Consider the following 26,574-nt stretch of genomic DNA (forward strand, 5'->3'; position numbering starts at 1 on the left):
GTTTCTCTCCAGGGACTTACAATTGGTGATGAGGACTTGGTTGTCTCAAAGTTTTGTTAAAATGCCATTACCGCTTGACCTATCTCTTTAATCAAGAACACCCTTCCAGGACTCCATTTCTAATAAATTTTCACAGAAACCTACAACTTCTCCTTGGAGTTTGACATGTGTGTCCTTGTCATTGGGTGATATGAATAAAGACTAGCAAATGCTTATCTAAAACTCCATGTACATTTACACTAGGCCTTTCTGTACAAAATGGAAGTAAAAGCATTTGCTAGTCTTTATTCATATCGCCCATTGGTGTGAGTAGGACATAGAAGCTGTGAGCTTGTTGTGCATTACATGCTGGACAAACAAGAGAGAAGTGCGGAATGAGATGATTCCTCTGATAGATTCTTTCGTCCAACGGGGTGAACCAAAAGAAACAAATTTTTTGTTATGTTAACCCGCTGGGACAAAGGAGCATATTAGTAGAATATTTCGCAATATAGAAGTTTGTGCACATGTCAACAATTAGGATTGCTGTAAATGTTGCATCATGAAATAAGTCCTTAGAAACTGTATAAATTAATGGAATAAAATATTAAATAACTATTATGATACATGCATGTTGGATTATTTTTTTCAAAGCTGGTCATCTTCCGGAGAGGAATTCCAAAGCTTAATCATCTCTAAATGATTTGGCAATGATTATTGCTGCTCCTGACCCAAATTATCTAGTCATAATTTGGCTCAGCGAAGTTGAGGTAATAATGTCGGACCAGAAGTGCCTGCTCCAACCATCTTGACCAATAAGGGAGGTGCCGATACCCATTTTTGGGTCTTCATGGAAATTTGTGGGAGAGAATCCAACAGTCCACGATCTAGGGGTCTGATTCTGAACCTTCTCCACCAAATCTTTGGAGCATTGCGTCTTGATTACCAAGTTTTTGCACCTGGTCATTTATACAGTGTTTTAAAGGGAGTATAAAATCATAAGACTTGCGATGGGAGCATTGTAATAACAGTAAATTGGGGGCTCAGAAAGCTTGGGGCCATGTGGTGCCGACATGTTGCAATTTGTTCCCTCATCTCTTCTCATGCAAGACAAGGTCAGAGGCAGAAGAGGAAGATGGAGCCCCAGCATGCCAGGTGTCCATGACAACATAGTTTTGGAAAGATGTGCCTTCATCATAATAATCCTCTGGCATGGAAAAAAAATAAACGTCCCATTTCAGAAAGAAAAAAAAGATTGGCCAGTACGGGGATCGAACCCGCGACATTCGCGTTATTAGCACGACGCTCTAACCAACTGAGCTAACCGGCCAGTTGGAAGCATGGGCGCGTTGTGTAATCCAGTATTGTGTGCTCTACGGTGTGGCCCATGAAATCTCAAAGATCACATGACCTGCTAACGCGGATTGGATATAACATTGCCCTTCCAGGAGGAGCTACCCTTGAAATCTCAAAGATCACATGACCTGCTAACGCGGATTGGATATAACATTGACCTTCCAGGAGGAGCTACCCCTTGACGTGGATATCGATTTTTTCCGACCTCACGCTGATGGCGCTTGATAACCCCGCAACTGCGACGTCAATGGAAATGACGTTGCGTCTTAATAGCGGGTCGACGTGAACTCGGATCACGTGACGGAAAAGGTCTTTCGCGCCAGGACTTGCGCTTACTGAAAATAACGAATAACGCGTTTTTCTACAATCTAAGAGCTGCAACAAAATTGGAAAAGCATCTGTCAGAAAAATAGTTTACTGATGAACCAACAGAAGAACAACTGCAATAGCAATCCCAATGGTCCTTTAGCCAGTTAGCCGCTGGAGGTCAGTGTTATAGGCCTATAGACAGTTTTGCCGCGCGCCCAAAGCGGGAAACGTTCTATCAGTGTTGTCATGGTGACCTCCGGCGGCGCGACTACTTTTACTACCCAAGGTACCGGGTTTGTCCACCATACCTGGTTACTCAAAGACCAGACCGACTTTTTCGCCGGGGTTTAGGCCGAAATGTTCTGGCAGGTTCCGAACGCGCGAAACAAGTCATGCCGTTTTAACCTTTTTTTCGCGCGCCGCCGGGGTTTTAGTCCTGATGCAAGGCGCACACCTGCGAGTCGTGTTTAAAACCCATAATCTATACACATGCTCCCGTGATAGACTGTACCATATAGTAGCTCAGTGGCATTTACACTGTCAAAGATTGTTGGTCAGTGTTCAGGAGGTATGTTTTGATATCAAACAATATTAGGCCACTGGAACAATAGGATAGGGAACATAGTGAATATCGCATGAGGAATACGCTCATGATACAACTAATGGACTAAGCGTCTCAAACGCGGGACTTCAAGCCTGGAAAAATCTACGTTAAGGCAAACTAGGTCACTCTCTCTATAGACAGATGACATGTCGGCGACAGTGTGTGGTGGGGATACATGTAGGCTAGCGCTATGAAGCCGCCACGTGCCCTCGGGGCTTGCTGGATTGGGACAGTTAAATATATCATTCTACTCCTGTTGTTATTGACGAAGGTAAGTGTTACTCTTTCTTTTGTTTTAAATTCTTTTCATGTAGCACAAGTATGCCTGACAGATTGCTGCTCCATTTGCACACTGAGCTCTTGCTGGATGCCAACTTAACTCATTAATCTTGTACTTGTCTTTGTGATGGGCATTTGTCTCAATTAAGTCCTCCTTCCAAATATACATGTATATCTTAACTGATAATTAATTTCATGGTGCTTACAGCACGGCTGGGTGGCTATGACTAGCAAGAGTTACCCCCCCCCCCTACATGCCTTTGTTGAACCTTTCCATATAGACCTATCAGTCCAGACAGTCATCCAGCAGGTTGAAATATTGTGATATGTCACCTTCGGGTCATTGTGCTATCTATATATCTCACAAAACCTCTTACTGAATTCAATAAACATGGTACAGTCTATTTGTTAGAAGAGGTCTAAATCATCATGTCTTCCAGCATGTCTAGTATATACTGCTATACCAACAGGCATTTAATGTAAAAAAAACCCATCACCATTGAAGGGGGACTATAATAGGCATAGATATGGGGTCAAATTAGTGATCTTGATGTGAATCATGTGCACAGTTAATGTTTGGGTTTTGATTGTTTAGCCATGAAAATGTTCCAATTCAAGCATGAACAGTTTGAATAATGAGATAGGGAGAACTGAGTGGAATAATAATGTTGACTATGATTTTTCTTCTACTGATATTTAGGTGAGCGGGCATATCAGAGAAGTACATGTATGTCATTCATTATTGACAAAGTGTTAGATATACAGTAGAACCTCCCTTAGCAGACACCTCTCTATTAAGGACACCCACTCTACTAAGGACACTAGTTTTGGTCCCAAATTGGGTGTTTCCATTCAATTTGACCTCTCTAATCAGGACACCTCTCTATCAAGGACAGCACTTGTCAGTCCTGAGGGTGTCCTTAATAGAGAGGTTCTACTGTACTAAGTCTATGCAACATAATGTAGGTACATGTATATATGATATTGCATTTAGTCATTGTATTACATCCACCTAATTACATATGGTTTACAAAATGTACTTTTCTTGGTAACAACTTGCAGTGACCTTTTGCTTGATATTTTATAGTGTTTATGTGGCACTCCATGAGAAACTGATTGGCACAATCATATTTATCATGAATCTCATATCCTGAAGTAATAAGCCTCATAATATTCGTCTCTAATAAGGGAGAGACAAATGCTAGAGAACCCCTCTTTACAGGTGGTGTCTTATCTTTGAGAAGTCATTGGGTACAACTAACTGTTCACTATCAATTCAACACTTAGTTAGTGGTGACCCGAGACCAGTGCGGGGGGGGGGGTACACACAGGGTTTATATTGACTGCTGCATAAATTTACCAAGCCTCTATACTGCTCAGGCACGATTGGTATTTCCCTATACCATTTATCCCTTCAATACTAATCAGATTGGCTATATCATGAGATTGTGGATGTATATATATATATCTATATTTCGATGTTTAGATGATTCAGCGACACCTGTTTTTATGCACCGCTTTATTTTCTATCCTCATTTAGATTAATGTACTTGGGTACCCAGATATGCATTGTGATAGGTTGAGCCAGATGTCACAATATTATGAAACTGAAATGCATTGTGAAGAGTTGATAATACAGGTTGAGCTGCTGAAAATTATATTACATAGATTTCTGGGAGATTCACATACGGTTTAGTGGTGCTCTCTCCAGAGAAAAATATATTGCATGATACAGTGATATTGCATAACCAAAGAGGGCTAAATCTTATTGATTGGCCTGTCAAGATGGCCGCCTCCTCTGCCATTTTGTATAGTTCATGCCTTTGCCTTCTATCCATCCAAAGTCCAGGGATTGTAATCATCAGCAATGGAAATAATTTGCACCAAATCAGTGTTATTTACCATAATTGACTGTGATATTATGTGATTGGGTGAAACTCCATTTGACAAGACCAGGAAAAAACTGTATATACCGGTTACCAACACACTTATTTTCAAAATATGCACAATTATTTTTGATTTGTTTCAAACAACTTGCTTTGTTCTGTCTGCCTGATTCAGCTATAATTTGATCCCAGTTGTTTGATAAACATTATACATTATAGAGGCCTAAGAATGGTTTATTGTATGGTTATTTCCTTATGCACCAAATTGCATAGTATTTGTCACCTGAAGATGACCAACTTGACCCCCTAGCTTATGCCTTTAGCCCCCCCCCCCCCCACACTTTAATACCACAGCAGTAGCTGTCATGGTAGAAACATATTTCTCTTGAGGACTCGTAGCCCCTTACTACCATTTCCCCAGCAGCATCTCTGAGTCGAAGTCATGTAGCGAAGACAGGAAATGGAGTTGACATTCGGGTCGTTAAGATCACGTAATACAGCTAATAGATCTACTAGCACAGAGGCGGGTGTCTGCCGATGAGGTATTTTGCAATATTAGATCAGTCACGAATTAATTGCATTTGAGGAAAGGCTTGAGAAGCAGATTCTGCCTGTAAGAGTGTAGGCCAAGGCCAAATCAATTTACAACATTTGCAAATCTATATCGCTTCATACATTTTCTTCCCTTTAATTAGCCAAACACCAGTTCATTTTCCGGTCTTCAGTAATTTAGAAAGTAATGAATTAAGCCTATAATGTATATCATTACTTTATCTTTACTGATCTTTTAATCCTACAGTTCCAGTCATTATGAAGCAGAGTTTTCTGACCAATGTCGCTCTTTGCAAAAGCAATACTTCCTTGCGGAGTCTTATCAACTCAAGTCATGTCTGATCCCCGCCAAACAAATGCCACCATGCTATTCACCCCAATTCATGTCAGCAATGGTTCAGGGCTATTTAGTTTGTCTCCAACTCAAATACCAATCTTTGTGGCAAACTGGTCAATTTGCTATGCATCAACAGAACAGCATGCATTCCTCTGTATTTCATGCATGCTGTTTTCAATGCTTTACAACACAATGCATTGCTAATGATGCAGTTGCCCGAAGCTTTGTTGGCGAATTTTTATAGCTACTACAACAGATGTCGACATTCACATGAATATCAATGGCCTTCGTTCTGATCCGTGACATTTCAGGACGCTGAATTAAGTAGCCGGGTGAACCTCCTCAGTCTTGAGGGCTCGGCATCTTGATGTCCGGGAAGTTCTTGGATATACTAAATCTCCTCTCAGATCCTTTGGCAGGACACTTTAACTGTCATTCAAAGTCGTCTTTATCAGAAACGATTGTTGCTCATGCAACCTAAAATGCATAGTGTCGTTGTGCATTTGATGGACCATCTTGCCGTTTCCTGCAATTCAAACAAAACGAACCAATAACCGTCATCACCAATGTAGACGGAGATAAAGTGGAAACCATTTCATGAATTGAATCAGTGCACTTGATGTGGCAAATGCCATTTGCCACAAAACAGTCTCAACATAGATATAATGAAAGTGAGAATAATAATTGACTGTGTCAATAATACTGGGCTGATTTCTTCTAAGATGTCTCTAAGATTAAGATGTCCAGTAGTCAGACCATGTCCTCTTCACATTCCCAATACATTTCTCAATGTGTGAGCTGACTTTTCTTGGCAGTTTTCTATGGCCGCGGCACTGAATAATGCTTCGTCCCATTGCCGATACTGATAGGCTATATTTCGTGATCAGAGTTTTATTGGTTGTTTTCTGCACAGACATCAGTCAGAATAGCAACCAGGGGATTTGTCTGTTCACACCTTATAATAATAGCCATCTGCATATATCCTCTGTTAGGGGCAAACAGAACATGATGATAAAGTCATGTGTTATGATTTTATGAGCCAATATTTTGTCAAAATGGTGGTACATCAATGGATATCGGCCAGATCTCATCGTCTTTGCAACTCTAGATTATTGCGCTTTTGATTGGTTGCTTTCAGGTTAATCAATGCATCAGATTTTACATAAATAAATGATTTGTCGCTGCCTTATCTATCCCATTCTGGCACCAGCAGTCTTTTGGGTGAAAAGACGCAAGAATGAAAGGATTGAGGATAATACTGACTCGAGGAGAGCATCTTCTCAGTCATCCTCATACTTCATTAAGGAAGCGCTACTGTTATTGGCGCTGAAAGGTTACTCTTGGAAGCTGACATAGACTCAAAAGACAGAGCTACATTGGCGGACATCAGTCATCATTACCTGTCATCAGAAGCCGGCCACTAATAACTCACAAATTTCTCCATCCGACTTTTCATCCCCATACGTCAAACAAGAAGGGAGGATTTAAACAGCAGAGAAGGTATAACTCTGGGCCTTTCACATTTGTATGTCTCATTCTGATGGATTAACTATCATTCTGTTCATGAGGCTAATGTCACCAATGACTAGAAGATGGAAGAGATAATACTGGAGGGTTGGTCTGGGCGTTAAGTGTATTAGTTCTAATTCTGAACATTTGCAGACAAGAAGAGTCAGCAACAGGAACAGTCTTCTGTGAAGCATCTAAATTCTGATTGTGTGAACCAACTAATGCTTCAATTTCGAACTTCTCTTCGGAGCTTTCCTTCCCTCAGAAAACCATAACACTGATGATTAATTATCACTTTTCTCAGCTTGTGATACCGAGTAACATGACTCGCTAACAATCTTTGCCAATGAACTAAATGCAAAGCATGAATTATTGACACTGATGCTCTCAGACAATATCCTTCATTGTCAGTCAGTAACTTAATCAACTCTGTTGATATTTTTAATCTCCATCACAAAGAAACATGATATGAACATGCCATATTGCGTGTGTGGAGTCTGAAACCTTGGAGAATTGGAGAATGCAGCCTCAATTTGTGCCCCTCGAAAACTGCCCTAGAGAAACATTACAATGTTCTTTTCTTGCCGAAGAACATAACAGTGTTCTTTTCTTGCTGCGCGAATCATTGCAGTGTTCATTTCTCGCAAGAAGAATTATTCCAATGTCCCTTTTTTGCTCCAAGAAATATGTTCTTCTCTTTCCCTGAAAACAGCACTTGCTCTTGTGGCCCCAAGAAGCAATAAAATGGGTTTTTTTGCCCATTAGTGTTTTCAAATGTTCTAGCCTGAAGCAGCGTGGTATATGCTCTCACCTCATCTGTAGCAACATGACAATCCTCGTATAAATTCTTATTTTGCAGTCTATGGTAATATATGCTGGTAGAATTTGCGAAAAACATTGTCTTTGTATACTCTTTTATAAAACTTGCAGTGTTTTCAGCGCAACTGTAAAATGCCTGTTAAATAATGTGTCTCCTGGCATGAACATCAAAGGCTGAAGACATTCTATGCCTCTCCCAGTAAATCATAGCTCAGACTGCCAATTTCATTGATGATCATTAACCATTCTGTCAATATGAACATTCCGGATTACAAAATAGGACGATTGATTTTTTGCTTAATGAACGATTCATTAATCGTCAACGGCGTCGCTTGTAAGTAGTTTATAGTGAGACTGGCATTCCCCGAGGACGATGAGATAAATAGCGTAAACTTAATTGAAATGCAGGATGCGTCGGGATATTAAAACGGCACTGTATAAAGAAGAAATAACCAATTCAGAAAAAAAGGAATGAAATGTTCAATATGAAGATTCTGTATCTGTTCTGGTGAGGAGGCAATTGCGTCAGCAATTCCCACGAATTCATTCCTGAGTCCTCACAATCCAAATTTAAATGGTCATAATGTTCAATATGGTGACATATAGTTCTGCTTTATTTTGTCCATACCAAATCAGTGAGTTAGTGCAGTAAAATTAATTGTCATGATGGTCAAAACCTATTGGCCTCTTTGAAAAAAGGTCACACCAACTCTTGACATTATCTGTTTTAAACTTGATTGATATTAAAATTGGGCATGAGGTGCTTGTAAACCCAAATTAAATTTGATATGAAATTGAGGTTCACCTCTTACTGTCATGTAAGATGTCGACCTATCATGAAAACTGAACATGGTTGATGCACAATGAAAATCTGCACATTCCTTTGGATTTGAATTGAAATATGAAACACTAAAGGGGAAAGTTTGGGTTGCATAGTGTGGAAAGAATCCTCTGAAATCTGAAGATCTGTCTGATAAGAAGGATTCCTGCTTGGTATCCAAACTGTCTCTTTAGTGTTCCCGATTTGTGTACATTATCCATTATCATTTGATGCTGTGCTATACTCCTTTAAAACCAGGTATTTCAGTATCAGTGTTAAAAACGAAACCCACATTTCAGCTATCGTTTCTTTTCTCGACCGACCAATACCACGATAATGCTTTCAATATCAGAACATTGAGGAAGTATTGAAAACTATTTTTCTCGACATCTAGTGGATAGCTCCATTTGTAACAAGATCCCTACTTTGAAATACAGGTATTCATGTTGACACGCCCCTTATGCGTTTTTTTCCTATTGTAGATGAAACCTAGTTCGGGTTTAGGTGAGAAACATTAGTTAACTACCGTATGTTATTCGTGCACTGCGGAGTTATGCTAATGTATATATATTCAGAGACTTGAGTGACCCAAAATTTATCAAAGTACATGTGTATCCATATATACACCTGATTTGAGTTTCAAAGAGTTTTTCTGGTATTGTCTTCTGTAAAAAAGCTCTTCATTAATCGAATTGCTGATGTTTTCCCTCAGACTTCAATCAACTTACATGTAGCCTACCAATGCGAAATAAAGCTACCAATGCTTTTACTAGAATAGAATTCGGATGAATTATACTACCTTCAAGTATAGTTCTCACAAGCTTTGAACTTGTGCAACCATACGATCACCGAACATATAGGTGTACGTGCTTTACTGTCAATATCAGATGTAGCTTTCAATCAGTCTCTAAGCCGCATTGATATTGTTCCTCATCCTCTATGATACAGGGTCTTCAAGATTGTGAACGTGCCTTGCTGATGATTAATGTCTGCGTTGCGACCTTCGAGACAGTTGGTGAGTGTGATACCTGAGTCATCTGTTGTCAGTGGTCGCCAAGGAATGAAAGCGTTGTGCTGGTGGTTCAACCAGGTTGTAAAGGCTTTCATTAAAGCATTCTGTCCTGCTACTTTCCTGAAAGGTTCCCTTCTGGATTGATTGGTCGGTCTGTTGCCTTGCCAGTTAGCGTAGCTGAGTTTCCACAGCCTTTTAAGCCTATGACTGTCATCTTTCAACCTCAAGCAATCAGAGGGTGTGTCTTTTTCTCAGCTTCTTCCATACAGTCTCCAGTTACTAATTTACTACTATCTACTACTTACCTATATCTTTTACTAAAGGAATGGTCTAACGTCACTTTTTCAATGAGGTTGTGGAAAGCATCGCAAGCTGAGAGCAGCCATTTCTGCTTTTCTGTCAACAACCAGTCCAGCCACTGGTGTAGAAGCGACATTTTTCATTGACCTTGACCTTTTTGCTAATGTACCTGAGTCATTCTCCTAGGGTCGCCAAGGAAGGTGCGTTGATTGTACCACCGTAGCATTTCTTACATTGAAAGCAATCTCATAATCTTCTTGCCGTGCCTGGGGCAATATGACTTGTGAAAGGAATTCCTGGTTTCTCGAGATGTTATGGCTTATTATTATTATTATAGCGATACACACCTTAACTGGGTATGATTTGATATGCTAGGAAACACGATTTATGTTTTTAGATTGCCTATTTGTTCAATATTGGGACGAGACAACCTTCTCAGAAGGAAATGGGCATAATGAGATTGAGAAATGATATCAGACTGTCAAGGTGGAAAATTGATAAAGTGGCAAATCAGCTCCGTGATTATTAGATCAAAAAAATCTAACAGAGATTCTGCCTGTAGAGCTGCAAACATGATATTGGTTTGTTCTGTAAACGTTGATTTAAAGCCACATTAGGACCTACCATCTCTATTTGCTATTTAATATGTATTTCCAAAATTTCGTAAAATTCAGAATAAATTTGTACCCGCTACCGCAAGAAATTCGAAGCAATTGGCCTCATCACACCATGAGTCACTCCAAAGAAAACGTTTTGTGAAAACTTAGAAGCAAACTCTGCATGCCCATATCAGCACTTCACACGGTTAAATTTACCTCCTATTCAAATTCTCAAGCAGTTACACAAGTTGAAATCAATGGAGGACTTTTCTTTAGCACAAACTTAATATCGTGTTGCAGACTTGAGTACCAAACACTCACACTCAAACATGGGAACTGTGGACTTAGTGTATGTAAACTGATCACGTTATGATGTTGGGTTTGGGATGCTTTTACTCTGTTTGACATTTTTGATTGCCTCTTTTTCAGCTCGTTGAGAGGGAAATGCCAACAGAGCTTTGTTATTTGTTGCGCTATTTTTCATACAGTGGAAGGGCTATTTAGAACTTTCTGTTAGAATAAATCTGCTCATTACCTTATCAAGTTCATTATATTCATCAATTTTGCTTGAGTCGACATTCTGTTTTAAAACAGGTGCCACTTCTGAAAAACGGATTAACCATATGCTGCTTTATATAGAGTATACAGTACCACTGGAAGTTCAGTATGTTATCAAGAAAGACGTCTGACATTGTCTGACTGACATTTTTCTGATGCTGCCGTGGTCACTTCCCCTTAAGACTGACTGTCTCTGCCTTGCCTTCCCTGTATGTCATTTGCTTGAAAGCAATCAATATAATCGCCCTAGACCTGATTGTTCTGCTGAGGTATCAGACATTGGAGGTTTGGTTTTATAGGATTTCCTATACACAACTAATTGATATAACAAGCTTTATGTAGCTTTTAGGGAAATTGCCCTAGCACTTCGACTGTGCGTCTGAGTGACTAAGGTAAAGCAAGGGGCTTGAGGTGGAGTGTTGATGTTAGGATGACATCTAATAACAAGAGTATGCAGCAAGGGGCTTGAGGTGGAGCCTTGATGTTGGGGTGACATCTAATAACAAGAGTATGCAGCAAGGGGCTTGAGGTGGAGCATTGATGTTGGGTGGCATCAAATAGCAAGAGCATGCAGCAAGAGGCTTGAGGTGGAGCCTTGATGTTGGGTGGCATAATAACAAGAGTATGCAGCAAGAGGCTTGAGGTGGAGCCTTGATGTTGGGTGGCATAATAACAAGAGTATGCAGCAAGAGGTTTGAGGTGGAGCCTTGATGTTGGGTGGCATAATAACAAGAGTATGCAGCAAGAGGTTTGAGGTGGAGCATTGATGTTGGGTGGCATAATAACAAGAGTATGCAGCAAGGGGCTTGAGGTGGAGCATTGATGTTGGGTGGCATCTAATAACAAGAGTATGCAGCAAGGGGCTTGAGGTGGAGCCTTGATGTTTGGTGGCATCTAATAACAAGAGTATGCAGCAAGAGGCTTGAGGTGGAGCATTGATGTTGGGTGGCATCTAATAACAAGAGTATGCAGCAAGAGGCTTGAGGTGGAGCATTGATCTTGGGTGGCATCTAATAACAAGAGTATGCAGCAAGAGGCTTGAGGTGGAGCCTTGATGTTTGGTGGCATCTAATAACAAGAGTATGCAGCAAGAGGCTTGAGGTGGAGCATTGATGTTGGGTGGCATCTAATAACAAGAGTATGCAGCAAGAGGCTTGAGGTGGAGCCTTGATGTTTGGTGGCATCTAATAACAAGAGTATGCACCAAGAGGCTTGAGGTGGAGCATTGATGTTGGGTGGCATCTAATAACAAGAGTATGCGGTAAGAGGCTTGAGGTGGAGCATTGATGTTGGGTGGCATCTAATAACAAGAGTATGCAGCAAGAGGCTTGAGGTGGAGCATTGATGTTGGGTGGCATCTAATAACAAGAGTATGCGGTAAGAGGCTTGAGGTGGAGCATTGATGTTGGGTGGCATCTAATAACAAGAGTATGCGGTAAGAGGCTTGAGGTGGAGCATTGATGTTGGGTGGCATCTAATAACAAGAGTATGCGGCAAGAGGCTTGAGGTGGAGCATTGATGTTGGGTGGCATCTTATAACACCCAATTCAAAACAAGAGTATGGGATGTCATTGATGATGGTTCTACAGTATACATCAGATAGATTGAGAGATATGTATCACATCTGGCACCAAGTTTGTGAAGCATCATCTCTTGTCACATCAATGCAGCATTTAGCCTCCCAATGGAACCAGTGTCGTCACTGTTTGCCAAAGATAGCAGCAGGTTTTATAGGGAGATGGATGGTGTATTCCCTCATGTTATCTACTTTGCGACAACACGCTTTTTCAATATCAATACTATAAATAAGCTCCACATTCTTTTGCTAGATTCAGATATCATGCTTCTTCCAATGAAATGTGATCATGATTAGTAGACATCGGCACCACCATTTTTGGTAGAACTAATGAAATCCTGAAGCAATTAAAAAGTGTATCAATGCTTGCATACATCCTTGTAGTGACATCCCTATACATTATGATGTACAAGTACAGGTAAACATCAGCTGTAGTATCTATTGCATGATAGTGGAGGCCCGGAACTAAATGCAATTGATTTAGGTAGAGAGTACCTTGAGCATTGCTAGAGGATACTTCTAGCATTTGTCACGAGTTATGGATTAATTGCAAAGTTGCTATTGAAAAGTACATTTCATTCACATGAACATTATACACCCCTCAAGGGAAACTAAGATGGTCTCGAATAATTTTTTTCTGATAAAAGCTTTCGTGAGACAACATATCCTCGGGTTAGCTAACATTCAAGTGAATACGGGGGCCAACAGCTGATGCATTTCCTATACTCATCTCCTACTCGTAACGATATTGACTTTTTTTCTTCAAAAACTGGCATGACATTTCGTTAAACTGAGCGACTGCACAACAACCTACTCAAATGATGGAAGTCACATCGTGAATTGCAGCACTCTTCTTTCTTTACAAAAATCTTCCTCTTTGCCATTCTGGAAGGTGTCTTTTGCATATGAAGAAACTTTTCAGGAAATTTATGGTTAGTTAGACTTTGTAATATATCTTTTATTCCTTTAAGTTGTGACATTTGATGTGAAATTAAGATTGTTCTTACAACCTACACCCACGTGCCACATAGCTGCACTGTAAGTCAGAATGTTCCAGGGTTTCTATGTGTCGGAAGATATCAGAAGGCAAGTGTACTTACCACGCCCACATCTAACCTTCAAACAAAAATATTTTTGCCTCCAGTGTATAGGAAGTTTGCATTGAAAACATAGTTTTCAAAGTCAGGTGTTGTTCAAAGCCTTTCCTTAGGGACATAAAAAATCATTATATTCAGCTAACATACAAGGAAGCTTACGAAAGCATATGAAAACTTTCCACTAATGGTGATTCAAAGCAGCACTAATAGGATGACCATACCTACCAAACCAACTGGATACCCATCAAGTAAAATCCAATCAACAAATGGTCGACTGTGCGCATGATGTTCAACGTGGGCACCCCATAGCTATTGACACAACCTGACAAAGCAACAAGGGGTCATCGAAAGTATGGTCCCCTCTTTATGTACGAAAAAAATTTAAAGAAATATGTGTATCTTTTAGTACATGTAGAAAAAGTATTCCTGCTTTATTACTTTTACTGAATTAAATTGTTCGGAATCCGTTGAACTGCTCAGAATTTTTCACGTATCTGTACTCACTGTAGATGGCCCTGGTTTAAGCTTATTACAAAGATTGATCTATGTCAATACAAGCTGAAACCAAAGGGAAACCAATTCTGCAAAACCCATCTCAACCGTATTCATTATTGGCTATTGATTGGGTTGATACGGTTGTAAACAACGTTTGCATTCTGGACACTCGGCTACCCGTATCTGGCGTGTCTGAGCTATTGGGTCAACACTGAAGTATTGTGTGGAGTGGCAGCTGAAACCCTCTAAACACGCACTGATCAATGCCATGATCAGATCATTGGAGTGTTCCTGATGAGATGGAGCAGGTTTTAATATGTGATTTACTGCACTGCTGAAGGAACATCTCAAAGTTGATGCTTTCAGCACAACCAGAGTGGACCTAAGGCCAGGTTTCCATAAGATTCACTATGTCACTTGTACCATATAATACAATACCATATAATAACGCAGTAGAAGTTGGAGAATAAGGCTGTCAATGTGTGGTGTGCGTGTTTGTCAACCAGCATCGACCACCAGCTGGGTCCCCAGTGGAAGTTCCTAATCACTTTACCGTTGTAACGTCAGTACTTCTGAGGGAATCAGATCAGCATATAAGTTGATCCAAAGAGGAGAAAATGGTGATATCGCCTTCATACATATATTGATGAAATGTGCTGCCCTGGAACTCCAACAATGAGTTGAAACTTTGCTGGGGTAAAAGTATGTTGATTTCCTTCCTGATTTGAAATGCTGGAGCAAATATTGCTTGGAGTAGAGCTAGAGTGCACACCCATTAGAGGATGTGTCACTTGTCCTTGGTCATTTCCTTTCCCTTGTCATTACATTATTTTCCCCATTACTCCTTTTGAAAAGTGCAACTGTGTTGTGCATCATCTGCAGTCAGTGAAAACATTGTGAATTAGTAATTGATGGGGTATGAAAATGTACCGGATATTGAAATCAATGGTCCATAACACGCAACATGCTCTTCCTGTTACTAAGTCCTGTGCATGTGATAAACACTCTGGCTCTGCACTCAGTTGTCAGGGTGATGTCCACCATGCAATTGACAGATTGGAGTTTGTGACATGATACGCAGTGATCATTACCAATTGGTACATCCAGTTCAGCACCAATAATGGTGCCCCGCCAATGGCTTGGTGTACATGTAGTCTTTCCAGTAATGGCACTTCGAATTTCATCAGACTGTAGATTCCTTTTGAAAGGAAGCTAATCGCAATAGTCCCAAAGGTATATATTACTAATTAAATGTTACAAATTCCTCTAATGTATCTGCTGACCACCTGTGCTGTTTCTTGGACATATCACTTACCAGAATATGAGACACCAACCATTTGACATCAGCAATCAAGAGAGGTGTACACCTCCTGTCATGATTAGCCAGCCTCAGACACTGTCATGGTATTGAACTGTAACCTTAACCTGTCTGCTGTTCCTATTAGGCGCCCTGGGTTACTTACATCTGGAGTACCTTGAGTAGGGGCACTTATTTTAGTTTGAAGATACTTCAAGCAAGGAGAATCAGCAGATACTAACATTACTCGAGGCACTATCATTCATGATGTCCAAAACATTTTCAGGCGCAACATTCATGTTGATGATGTCAGGAACCATTCAAAGGTCGATCTCCATGTATGTAGACCTGACAGATGTCATGAAGCTCTAAAAAAAGTACATCTAAGTATAGATGGTGTATTGAACTGTTTAAAGCTCCATCTGCTTGTTTGTGGATGATGTGGTGAAGCTAAAAAAAAGCACATCTGTGTGAATTTTCAACATTATACTGTTCTTGTAGCCTCACAATCTATTAGAGCAGACGAAAATGCAACCCTTTGCAAGCGACTCACTGGATACTCTGATTGATGATCACGCAATTTCTGAATTAGTTGACATAATTGATTTAGCAGAATTCCCTAATTCTCCTGTCAGCATAAATGCAGATCCCCCTTCAATTATATCTGTCTCCCATGCTGATTAGTCTCATAATATATTTCCTGGGGCAACTCGGGAGCTACAGCACTTGGATGCTTTTGGTGCATGGAGGTTTTAAATTGAAAATGGCCCCCAGATTAAAATGCATCATGAAACATTGAAGCAACAGCCTCATTTCATACCAGCGAGCCATCAGCGTTTTGTTCTTGAGGGGGAAATTCACCTGTGCTGTTTTTTACTAATCCTGAAATACAATTTACTTGCTTCAGCTGTGTCTACCTGTTCGTGTAGAAATATTTGTGTTGTTCCTTTTTTCCACGTCCAGATATGTTTGTGAAAACGAGTAGCTCTGTGCAAGATAAACTGATGGATTGGCTGATAAAAACAGGATAAAACACCTGCTGCATTGGCCATTGTTGGAATCGATGAACTGAATTGTATGGATGTGGTTTATCTCTATCTGCAGCCAATGTTCTAAATTTGATTTCTCTCTGTCACCCATACATGTACCTTGAGCTTTATCAAGAATGAATGCTTTGTGTTACCTATCAGTTCTGATGCCAATACGATAAAAGAAAGGAAGAGTGACATCTCTCTTCGAAGCTGCTCTGCAGATCTCATGCTTTATTCCCAAGATCTTAGAGTGTATTGAATAGGAAATTAAAGATTAATCTACAATTAATCTCGGGGCGATTCCGGGGCCGTCTGAAGCTGCAGCTCTCAACATAAATTATTCATGGGATGCTTCAGGCAGATATTGAATTAACAACACTGTGATATTTCTCAAGGAGCAGTTATTAGAGAGCAGCTAGTGGCATGCGGAAATGGCATATTTTAATGATTTTGTCACACTGGTGACTTTTGTGACTTGGTGTACAGAGAGGTTGGGAAGCATGTTACCTGTTGGCGTACGATTTTGTCTTCCTTTAAAAGCATCATCAGGGTATCCTGAACTATGTCATCAACATTTGATGAGTCAAAATGTCAATAAATGCCATATCTGAACTTTCTTTGTCATGTAAGCTACACAGTTTTGTTGTACTTTTGTGGTACCTTTGAAATGTTGTACTGTACTTTTTCCCCATTTTAGTGAGCGATACTTTTCGAGGGCTGAAAGTCAACCTGCATAACCACAGAAGCAAACCCCTGGTTGTTGTCTGAATTGCTCTGACTAACCTGAAACTTCTCCTTCCGGTATTGGCTGAGGGCTCTGATTATTCTGGCAATATATCGTTACCAGGTTTTGTGCTAACATTACAAAGTGGTTCTTGATATTCGAGACATTGAGAGGATTGACACTCGTCACAATAGCTCCTGGTATAAATTCCCTTAGTGGTTTGGAGTGTATACTGAAGTGTTGAATGGCTGACAAAAAACTGTCATAACCACCTGAAATTTCCCAAAATTTTTAAGTATCATTTACTGTTGTCATCAACAACTTTGATATATGGAACAAAAATGTATGATAGGGGTGAGGCAGATCTCTTTCTTCTTGTATATTGCTTTGCCCAACCATCCATTGCTTTCCCTGTACCAGAATTATTCTCATTGCTTATGGATTATTCCCTACATTCTACCTTTGACATTTCATTTTTTTGCCAAACCGAGCCTGCCGGTTAGTCATGGTGCAGATGATGTAGGTTTTCTGTTGCAATTCTGTTCTCTGGCTTCCTTGACTCAGTTCGGTAATAAAGTGCTAATTATGAGGCAGTATTTTAGTGAAGACAGAAGATAGTAAGCTGATTCTCTGAATCGAGGTTGTTATAGGTTAATTGGATGGTAGAGTGTGAGTTTGAAATGTAGAAATATGAACAACACAGATTCCATCGCCTCATGCTGTTGCTAATAAGGGAACTGTTAACGAACTGGAGGTGTTGATTGTCTCATGAAACACCGCTCACCAATTGCTAAATGCAGTCGCTGTAGTGTGATCCCAGTCAAAGATGATAATAAAAATTGTGCTGAGATGAATCATTTGTCAAGTAATAATCTTTTGCAATTATTACTTACAGATATCAAAATTCATGTATTTCCAGGTCACTGCCATTGGTGCTTTCAAATCCGAAAACCACCGTCCGAGATTAAAATGCACAAAATGTCAACCTGGATATGAAGTTGTGAAATACTGTACAGAAACTCGGGATACTGTCTGCCAAAAATGCTCGGATGACAAGTTTTCACCTCGTGCCAGTAGGTGGCATCACTGTCGGGACTGTAAAAAGTGTGCTAATGATGAATACCTCACTACGCCATGTACTGCCACTGCTAATGCCATTTGCTCGCCCTGCGACACATTAGGACCGTCAACCACCAGAGAGGCTCTGCAGGATTATCTGTCCAAGTGTCAAAGGAAATTATACCGTCATGGGTCCAGTATGAAGAAGAAGCCAAAGTTGAAGAGAAGCAATCCGGCAAAAGGGGACGCCACTACAGTGGAACCAGGCAAGAAGAAAGATCTTGATGGTCCTCAGTATACTGTTTTTGCCCCAGTTATTCCTGAGAGAAAAGGTAAGTTCAAGTCACTCCCGCCTTTGATTTTAAGCATAAAATCAAATGTCTCCCTCAAAATCTCCTTGAGATCGGTTCCTGTAAAAGCACTTCTGATTGGACGATACATCCTCTATTTCAAATTGGCCAAGGATGCAGCATCCCATAGAGTACCAGTTGACCTTGGTCAATTAGTGAATTAACGCAGTTTATTTCTGCATCTCAGCCGCCGATATCAGTAGTCCATCAATACTGATTGCATGATTGATGTGGCCATTAGACAGACCAAAGCGGGGAATATTGTTGTGTTAGTGGTTGACAGAGTCTTCTATATCATCGATCAGACACCGGTGGCCCAAAAGAAGTCAGTCATCGGGAGGGTTGCCTTTTCGTTGAAGGCTTGCTGTCGTAAAAGTGTTAAGTGCATTACTCGGCTCCGGCTGAATATATCGATTTGTACCTAACCACAGACCCATGTAAAAGCCCGAGTGGTGTTTGGTGAATTATTACTTTAGTTGCCAAGACTGCATCTCTCAGGAGACCAATCAGGAAGGAATAAAAATTGTGGCGATGACCATAAAGATATAAACACATTGGTGTCATGATTATTGAGTGGTAGACCAGATCTGACAGTGGTATTTGAGTTGGGACGTTAGCACAGAACAGTCGAACGTAGAGAAATAACTGCTGTTAGTTGTTCATTGAGAAGGGTTTTTTTCATGCTTTTTTTCCATGATTTTCTCTTATTCTAAGAATGCCAGCAACTTGAAAGATGCTGATTCAAGAGATGGCTCACTGTTCTAGCCAACCATTGCAAGCATTGTATAAAATTGACAGGTCTGAGTGCTTGGCAGGGATTTGAAATCATCTTGTATAGATTATTCCCCACCAGTGGCCAGATATCCAGGTTTCATTATAGGCTAGCATGTGACGAGGCTACCAATTATTGGCTAGCTAATCATGGCATGTCTTGGCAAATCAATCCATGAATGCCATCAGGTACTATGCAATATTCGTAGCTATCCTGCCTCTCTGTTGATACGTTCTTTGAATAAGAAACTTTTTATCTGGTGTCATTGAACTGTTGAGGGACTGTACAGACTAAGATAACTGTACAGTGTTTTACAGGAAGGAATACAAACACATGAGCTTCAGACAACTAAATCATCAGCGTGCATACTTTAAAGAATGATATGAGCTGCTTGACTTTAACTCCCGCCAGCATCTTCACAGTTGATTAGGTTTACTAGGAGCCAGACGTTGATTAGGAAAGCAATGAATTCACTGAACCCAACAATGATTGAAACATTCATTAAAAGCTACTGCTGTTCTTAAGAAACTCCCCAGTTGGTAAACTTCAGCAGAATATAACTGAACTGTTACTGATGGCTGACCAGCATCTTTTCCAAGCTCCTCTCGTTTAGCAGATCTCCTATGATTGTGGGCAAATAAATCTCGAGCAATTACCGTACCTATTGAGATTCTCTTCAATACTTGCTGGTGACATCCATCAGAAGTAATTCCTTGGAAATTGGGACTATAATTAGCTTTGGGTTTGCCAAGATGTATGTCTGGGAACCTTCGCCATTTGTGTGGTTCGCTTTGTCTGGCATGTAGTTTTTCTCCGTCTTGACTTGATTTGAGTGATGGACGTACTGGACATTCACCAAATCAGCCATAAAGAAAAACTGATTGGAAGTCTATTTCAAAGTAGTGGTTTCTTGGCTGGGAAGCTAGCTTTTGGTCAACTGGGTTTAATGAAACTCAAATTTAAAGCTTGACTACATTGACTTTCCAATTTAAGAAGAATCTGCATGAAAGTTGTGCAGTGTGCAGCAATATCTGCAATGTCAGGAAGACTGGATTTTGAATCATTCTCCGTAACAAAATTGATATGGTAGTCCTACTAATCAAATTTGGTACTACCTTCTTCACCTGAACATTTGATTTTGTGACACAGACTGATTGATAGCCTTCTCTTTCATTTTGACAGCCCCGGAAAAGAAGGAGGATCCCCCACCAATGGCGGCTGCTGCTCCTGGGCCAGCAGGTGAGAGTAACTCTCCACCAGGCAATGTAAGTTAGCCAGATATTCATTTGTCCATCTCCACTTGATAATTTGACTGGAAGTCTCCCCAAAGAATGCCTTGTGATGACTACACCAGTTATAGAATTTAACACTTCTGATCATAGTGGTGTGTGATTGGTTTCTCTATAGCCTGCATGATCATCCCAAACTCCCCAGTCCAATAAGGTCTTGTGAGCATATTGGACTTGGGAGTTTGGGACACTGTTAGATGATGTATGGCTAGAGAGACTGTTCTGAGAAATACATGGGTAAATACATTTTTCATTATGACAGTCACATAAGAAAAGGGACTATGCTTGCAAAACTAGTTTCAACTTGAACAGTAATTTTCAAGGAAATACCCATGAGGCAAATTATTGATGGTAATGTTGAGCAGACGGTACTCTGTCTATATCAATTATACCGCCCTCTCCGGGGCCAATCCATAGTTCATTAAAACAATAGCTTTTGCTGTGATGCAGATGGGTTCATTGCATTTATTTCAATACAAAGTGATACATGTTGCTTTTGGATTGATGGATGATTGAAGGACAAATGAGGATATCGAGGAGGCTCGGAGGTTGCTCCCAATTTTTGTTCTTATTCCTGCTTAGAGCTTTTGTTGTATGCATCTTCGTTAAGGCCTCTGATTGTGGTAAGTTGATTTTCCCAGATTCTGTTGTCGGCATCAGTGCCTACTTTGTAATGCAGGTGATCGGGCACCAACCCTTTCTCTTCAGGTTCCTGACAATACCACCAAAACATTAGAATGCATCCCGTATTCATTTATTGGAAACCTAATAAAAATGCAGATTAAAATTGGTACAGCATTTTATCAAATAAACTGCTGGTGCCAAATACATATTAAATTATGGATAACATTTTGTTTGAATCTAGCAATATATATATTGATGTACCACCGTGTGATGTTGCCGTCAGTTGGCTGTGTACGATTACAATAAAGGCTTTACCACACAGTTCCATTAAGAAATCTCTTAAAAGGAATAGAGTTAATGGACCGTTCCTTATTCAATTTCTTATGGTAGGTTTCACTCCCTAGGGTAAGATTTGATGATAGAAAGGTTTCAAGTTTGTAGTGCAGTAATGGGGTCATAATTGCACTGCTTCTTCAGCAGACAGATAAGAAATGTGAAGGTCCAATTCATCTTCATGTTAACCTTCCTTGTCTTACTTCCTCTTCAGGAACCATAAATTGAAATGCAAAAAAACCATTATAAACTCAACATGTCTTATTTTTCGTCTTCTTCAGCAAAAAGATGGTGAAGGTGAAGGTCCAATCATCTTTATCTCCATTGGTGCTGTCCTGGCAATTATCCTCATCTTAATTGCTGTCTTCATCTACGTAGGCAGAAAGAAGGGACTGTTTGGGAAGCGACACATGTCAAGGAAAGGGTCGGTGAGTATAGACAATTTGCCATTATAATGCCAACATCAACATTGGTAAACCATTTCCCCTTGAATACATTGACTCAGTCAGACGATTTCTGTTTTGAGCCACCATCACAAGCCAATACTCCCTGTCTGAAGGAACTTTTCTTCTGAAAATGATAACATTAGATGATTCCCAACGTAGGAAAGGAATACAAGTGTGTATAATTGGAATGACTCGAAGGAATAACATCAATTTCAACCAAATCCCAGGAAGTGTTATCCAGGTTACAAAGCATACCAGACGTGCCAAGAATTGATAATATGTATCGGAATTTAACTTTGCAGCAAGTCTTTTTGTTCAAGTAGGCGAAATAAGCAATTCACCTCTCAAAAGTAGCTCAAGTTGCCCTTCTGTTCCACAAAGCATTATGCGTACCAGTAATGAATGAAAATTGATTCATTTTCACCACATTGTTCCCATTGGCAATACAAAGTATTATATATAAATTGCTTTGTGATATATTGGCGCACATTTATTGGTATCTGTGATCATGGAACCACAGCCTAATGCAAGCTGTTCTTCAGCATTTTATTTTCTGCTTGGATGTGGAAAAGTACCATCTATTCAGGTAGGCATTCATCCTAGGACTGTCATGGGCACCCCAACCTGATTTTACACCCTTAAGAGGGATCTCCACAATTAAACACCGCCCGATGTGCTACAATATCCGACCTCGGAGTGTGCTAAGGTGTGGTTCCTCATAGCCTCGTGGTAACCCAAATGTTCCTCATAGCTAAATGTTCTAAATGATCCCAAATTTCCCCATAACACCTCTTTTGCAGTGCTTGCAGTTCCCTTGCACCAAACCTAGCCATGTCTGCAGGCTACACAGATTTGCTCCTTCAGTGTGAAACACAGCCCCTTGTTTAAGAGTGTACAACCTTTTTGTCTTCAGGATGACATCGAGGAACAACACCAGGATGAGAAACCTCACTTCCTCCCAGAGAAGATGCCCAGTGCTGAGCCGCTCAGGGATGACATGGAGCCTCTAGTTATCCGAGAGATTGCACCAAATCCGGTCATGTCAGCCCCACCTCAGAGAGGAAGGACCCACATCCCGAATGGAACTATCCAGATTAACCTAGCCAATGGCCCAGGAGGTGAGAATAATGACTGATTTATACCAATCTATAATCGTCAGCGCCATATCAACTTGTCAAAGCATTTGTCGGTCTTTCCCAATAATTTCTCATTTCCGTTGTTGATATCACAGACCTTAGGTCCATGTTTATCATTTGCCCATTTATAACAATTATGTAGATGGTGCATTAGACAAACTATTGTTTTGGCCTGGCTGTTATAAACATCTTGACCAGTATCTTTAGAAAGATTATAAAGCTATACTTTCGGCAAGTTTCCTCTGGTGCCGGTTTGGCAGTGGCGTTTGTCATTTTTATGGAAATGACCACCAAAGTAAACCTGGCCTTTAATATCGATGCCTTGTATCTTTCATTATAGTCCGCCCATTCGGTTCAGAGGACTTCCCATTCATCGACGATGATGTGGAGGATGACATCTACCCCAGAGGAAGATGTTCACCTGACTCTGAACCCAGGACCAAAAGCCTGGACAGGGAAAACAGCAGCAACGCTACCTCACCTGCCCATCCAGCTCCATTCAATTCCCTGCCATTTGGCGTGTCACCAGCCGGTATGAGGTCCTATGAAGAACCCAAAGATGTCTTCGAAGGACGGCTCAGTCCTTGCCATTCCACCAGCAGCCACAGCAGTTGCTATAGCTTACATTCCAGGCATAAAGATGAAACAGACGGGGACCAGGATGAAGGGGGAGAGTCGTCGCCATTATTAAGGTCAAGGTCACCATATTTCAGCAATGTTGAGGACTTGGTGAGGGCAGAGATCGCCCAGCCAGAAATGGCACCATTGTTGAGTAGCTCGCCTAATGTGTGTGGAGAGGAGGATCATGAGGTGCTCTCCTCTGAAGGTTCTGAGGGTGCAGACGCACATGAAGGAACATATCTCTATGCCAAGGGGGATCAGGGAGAAGCAATGATCCTTGATGATGACGTAGAACCTAGGACTTTGACAGAGTTGGAAAGACAGTTTGACCAAATGGCTGCAGACTGGGCAGCTTTCAATCAGGATAATCAAGGAATGGGGACATGTATAATTTTCGAGGATCCTTCCTTAGAGACAATACCGGAATCACCAGAGTTCTCTTACAACAGTGCTGAAAATAGTGTGTTGTCTTTTGGGGCTAATTCTAATGACCAGGCGAATAGTGACACTAGTGGGGATGAAAGTATCACCAAACGCATCAGGGATAGTGACAGCAGTTCCAGTGGGAATATAGACTGTGTCGCGGAATTCAAAACCGGACCTGATAGAGATTTTCTAAGGACTCCTTCGCCAGATTTGGATGCAGAGTTGAACGCTGTGCCTCAGGTTGGGGATAGGGACTCTATATTTTTGAATGCTGTACCTCAGGTTGGGGATAGGGACTCCATGTTTTTAGAGGAGGATGCTGTGGCTGCACAATTACAAGAAGATATCCTTACCCCAACCAACCCTCAAGGGGCTCCCACGCCCGTAATGCGCGAGAGTGCAGACTCAACACGCACTTCTGATTCCTTGCTGGCTACAAATATGGAGGATATTCAGCAATATTTAGGAAGCTCAACAGAGGATGAGATATTCATTCCTCAAGTCCAAGAACCTGGTATAACTGGTTGTAGGAATGAGACAGTGACATCCACAGACTTGGAGAGACAATTATCCTCGATACCTGCATTACAAGAGTCAGATGACAACGAGGTTGGAAGTGATGATGCTTTCCATCCTAATGATTCAGACAATAAAGACACTGGGGCACGAGGTTTCAATGAGAAACCCCCGCTCCCAATTCCAACAAAAGTCGTTCTGCATATTTCATCGAGTGAGTCTTCGAGCTCTAATAGCGAGTCTTCCTCAGATGAAAGCAGCTCTGACGATGTTGGTAACAATGAAAATGGCGTTGGGTTAATTTTTGAAAACAAAATGGTGTATCGGTGACGATTGAGATGTTATACAAGTGGTAGTGCGATTTAGAAGGGTGGCATTGAACACCTTAATTAGAAGTCAGGGGTAAAGAAGAAATAATGCAGTACCCCAGGTAGGCCTGGATGCTGATACCAAAAAATTAATGCTGCCCTTTAGTTGTATATAGCTTTTGTTTCGATTTGATATACATTTTATGATAAACTTTTATACATTTTGAATGATGCTTATGATTATTATCGTAGGACTTTAGATGAACTGTAGACTACTGCCCGATATCTTGTCGCTTACTGGAAGATTTATTTAAGTGTGCTGTCTTCCGGTCTTCGCAAACTTATTATATCCTTTCCAAGGTCATAACCTAAGTTTTCATTCTCAAGGGTGGGGCTCGGATAATATTCTGTTACAATTTATACCTTGATCCTTCCAGATACATTCATTGTTTTGGTGGGCTCGCGATCCCGCTTCGTTTTTTCTCTCTCATACAGCATGTAACTCTCTTTCGGGCACTGGTTAATTGGCTCGAAACTGTGGAGGAGTTTAGGGTATTCCTGCATGGTTTGTCCCTGGTCTTAAGGGTTGGTTGTGATAACTATTTCACTGTCAAAGTAAAGCTCTTCATGCCTGTTAAGTTAATGTTTGTTGGTAAATATATAAGCATGTTTTCTAATGAAGGGACTTGAAGATGAAAAAGCATAAGTGCATTTATAGGCCTGGCGCATCCATTGGAGACAACCACCAGGGTCATAAATGGACAATTCCATTGCGATTTAGACGTAACCTTATTGAGGCCATCTTTTGTTCTCATCACTAATAAATGGGATTAAAACATCACTCTTCTGTTGCTTATAACCTGAACATATTACCTTATTGATGCAGAAAAAAAGTAAGACTTTCTCACAGTCATATCCAGTATGTGAAATGTGAAATTAAATTGAATTTTTGCGATGCTGGCTGATTTTATTAAGAATATATCATAGTTTGTCCAGAAAGCTGTGAGATTTTATGTCTGAAAATTGCAAGTTTCATTCCCCACAGGATCATTTCTGTGTCGTGTCTCTTTTACAATAATTGATTTCTTGGTACAATGAAAAAAAAAGAATTCAAAACATAAATGCGTGTTCAGTCTTTCATTTATTGAAGTTTAAGTGTATTGATGAACTTAAAGCCATTCTTTGAATTTGTATGGAGTACCACCGAACTGGATGATGGAGCCATCTTTTTCCTTCTTGCTCAACTAGCAAGTTTCAATTGAAGAAGAGCCGAGAGGGTCGCAGTCTTTTAGTGTGTCCATTTCTTCTGTACCATAGACGCATTAAGTAGCAGAATGACATTAGTGACACAAATGACAAAGTCACAATCAATGTCCTTCGAGACGCAGAAGACAACGTTCACAGTGAGAGATGCAGAGATGACAAACCAGTGAACTTTCTACATAAAGGTAAATGATGCGACACAAAGGAGAAGTGTCAAAGACAATGTCACAACTATGTGATAGGCAACAGGCAATGTTACATCTGCATAAATTTACAGCACCCGCAAGTACCA

General features: G+C 40.5%; 1 protein-coding gene and 1 non-coding gene across 2 annotated transcripts; one reads left to right on the forward strand and one right to left on the reverse strand.

The window, feature by feature from the left end:
* Positions 1-1,235: 1,235 nt before the first annotated feature.
* On the reverse strand, positions 1,236-1,309 carry Trnai-aau (transfer RNA isoleucine (anticodon AAU)). Its single transcript has one exon. It is a non-coding gene; the product is annotated as a tRNA-Ile (tRNA).
* Positions 1,310-1,800: 491 nt separating this feature from the next.
* Positions 1,801-26,119, forward strand: LOC135492244 (dentin sialophosphoprotein-like). Its single transcript, XM_064778578.1, has 6 exons — positions 1,801-2,519; positions 18,059-18,530; positions 20,503-20,585; positions 21,848-21,994; positions 22,926-23,130; positions 23,489-26,119. Exons 1-6 carry the CDS (start codon positions 2,439-2,441, stop codon positions 25,039-25,041), a joined length of 2,541 nt encoding a protein of 846 aa, XP_064634648.1. The 5' UTR covers positions 1,801-2,438; the 3' UTR covers positions 25,042-26,119.
* Positions 26,120-26,574: the final 455 nt, after the last annotated feature.

The sequence above is a fragment of the Lineus longissimus genome, chromosome 8 (genome assembly GCF_910592395.1).
Source record: "Lineus longissimus chromosome 8, tnLinLong1.2, whole genome shotgun sequence".
Taxonomy (NCBI): Eukaryota; Metazoa; Nemertea; class Pilidiophora; order Heteronemertea; family Lineidae; genus Lineus; species Lineus longissimus.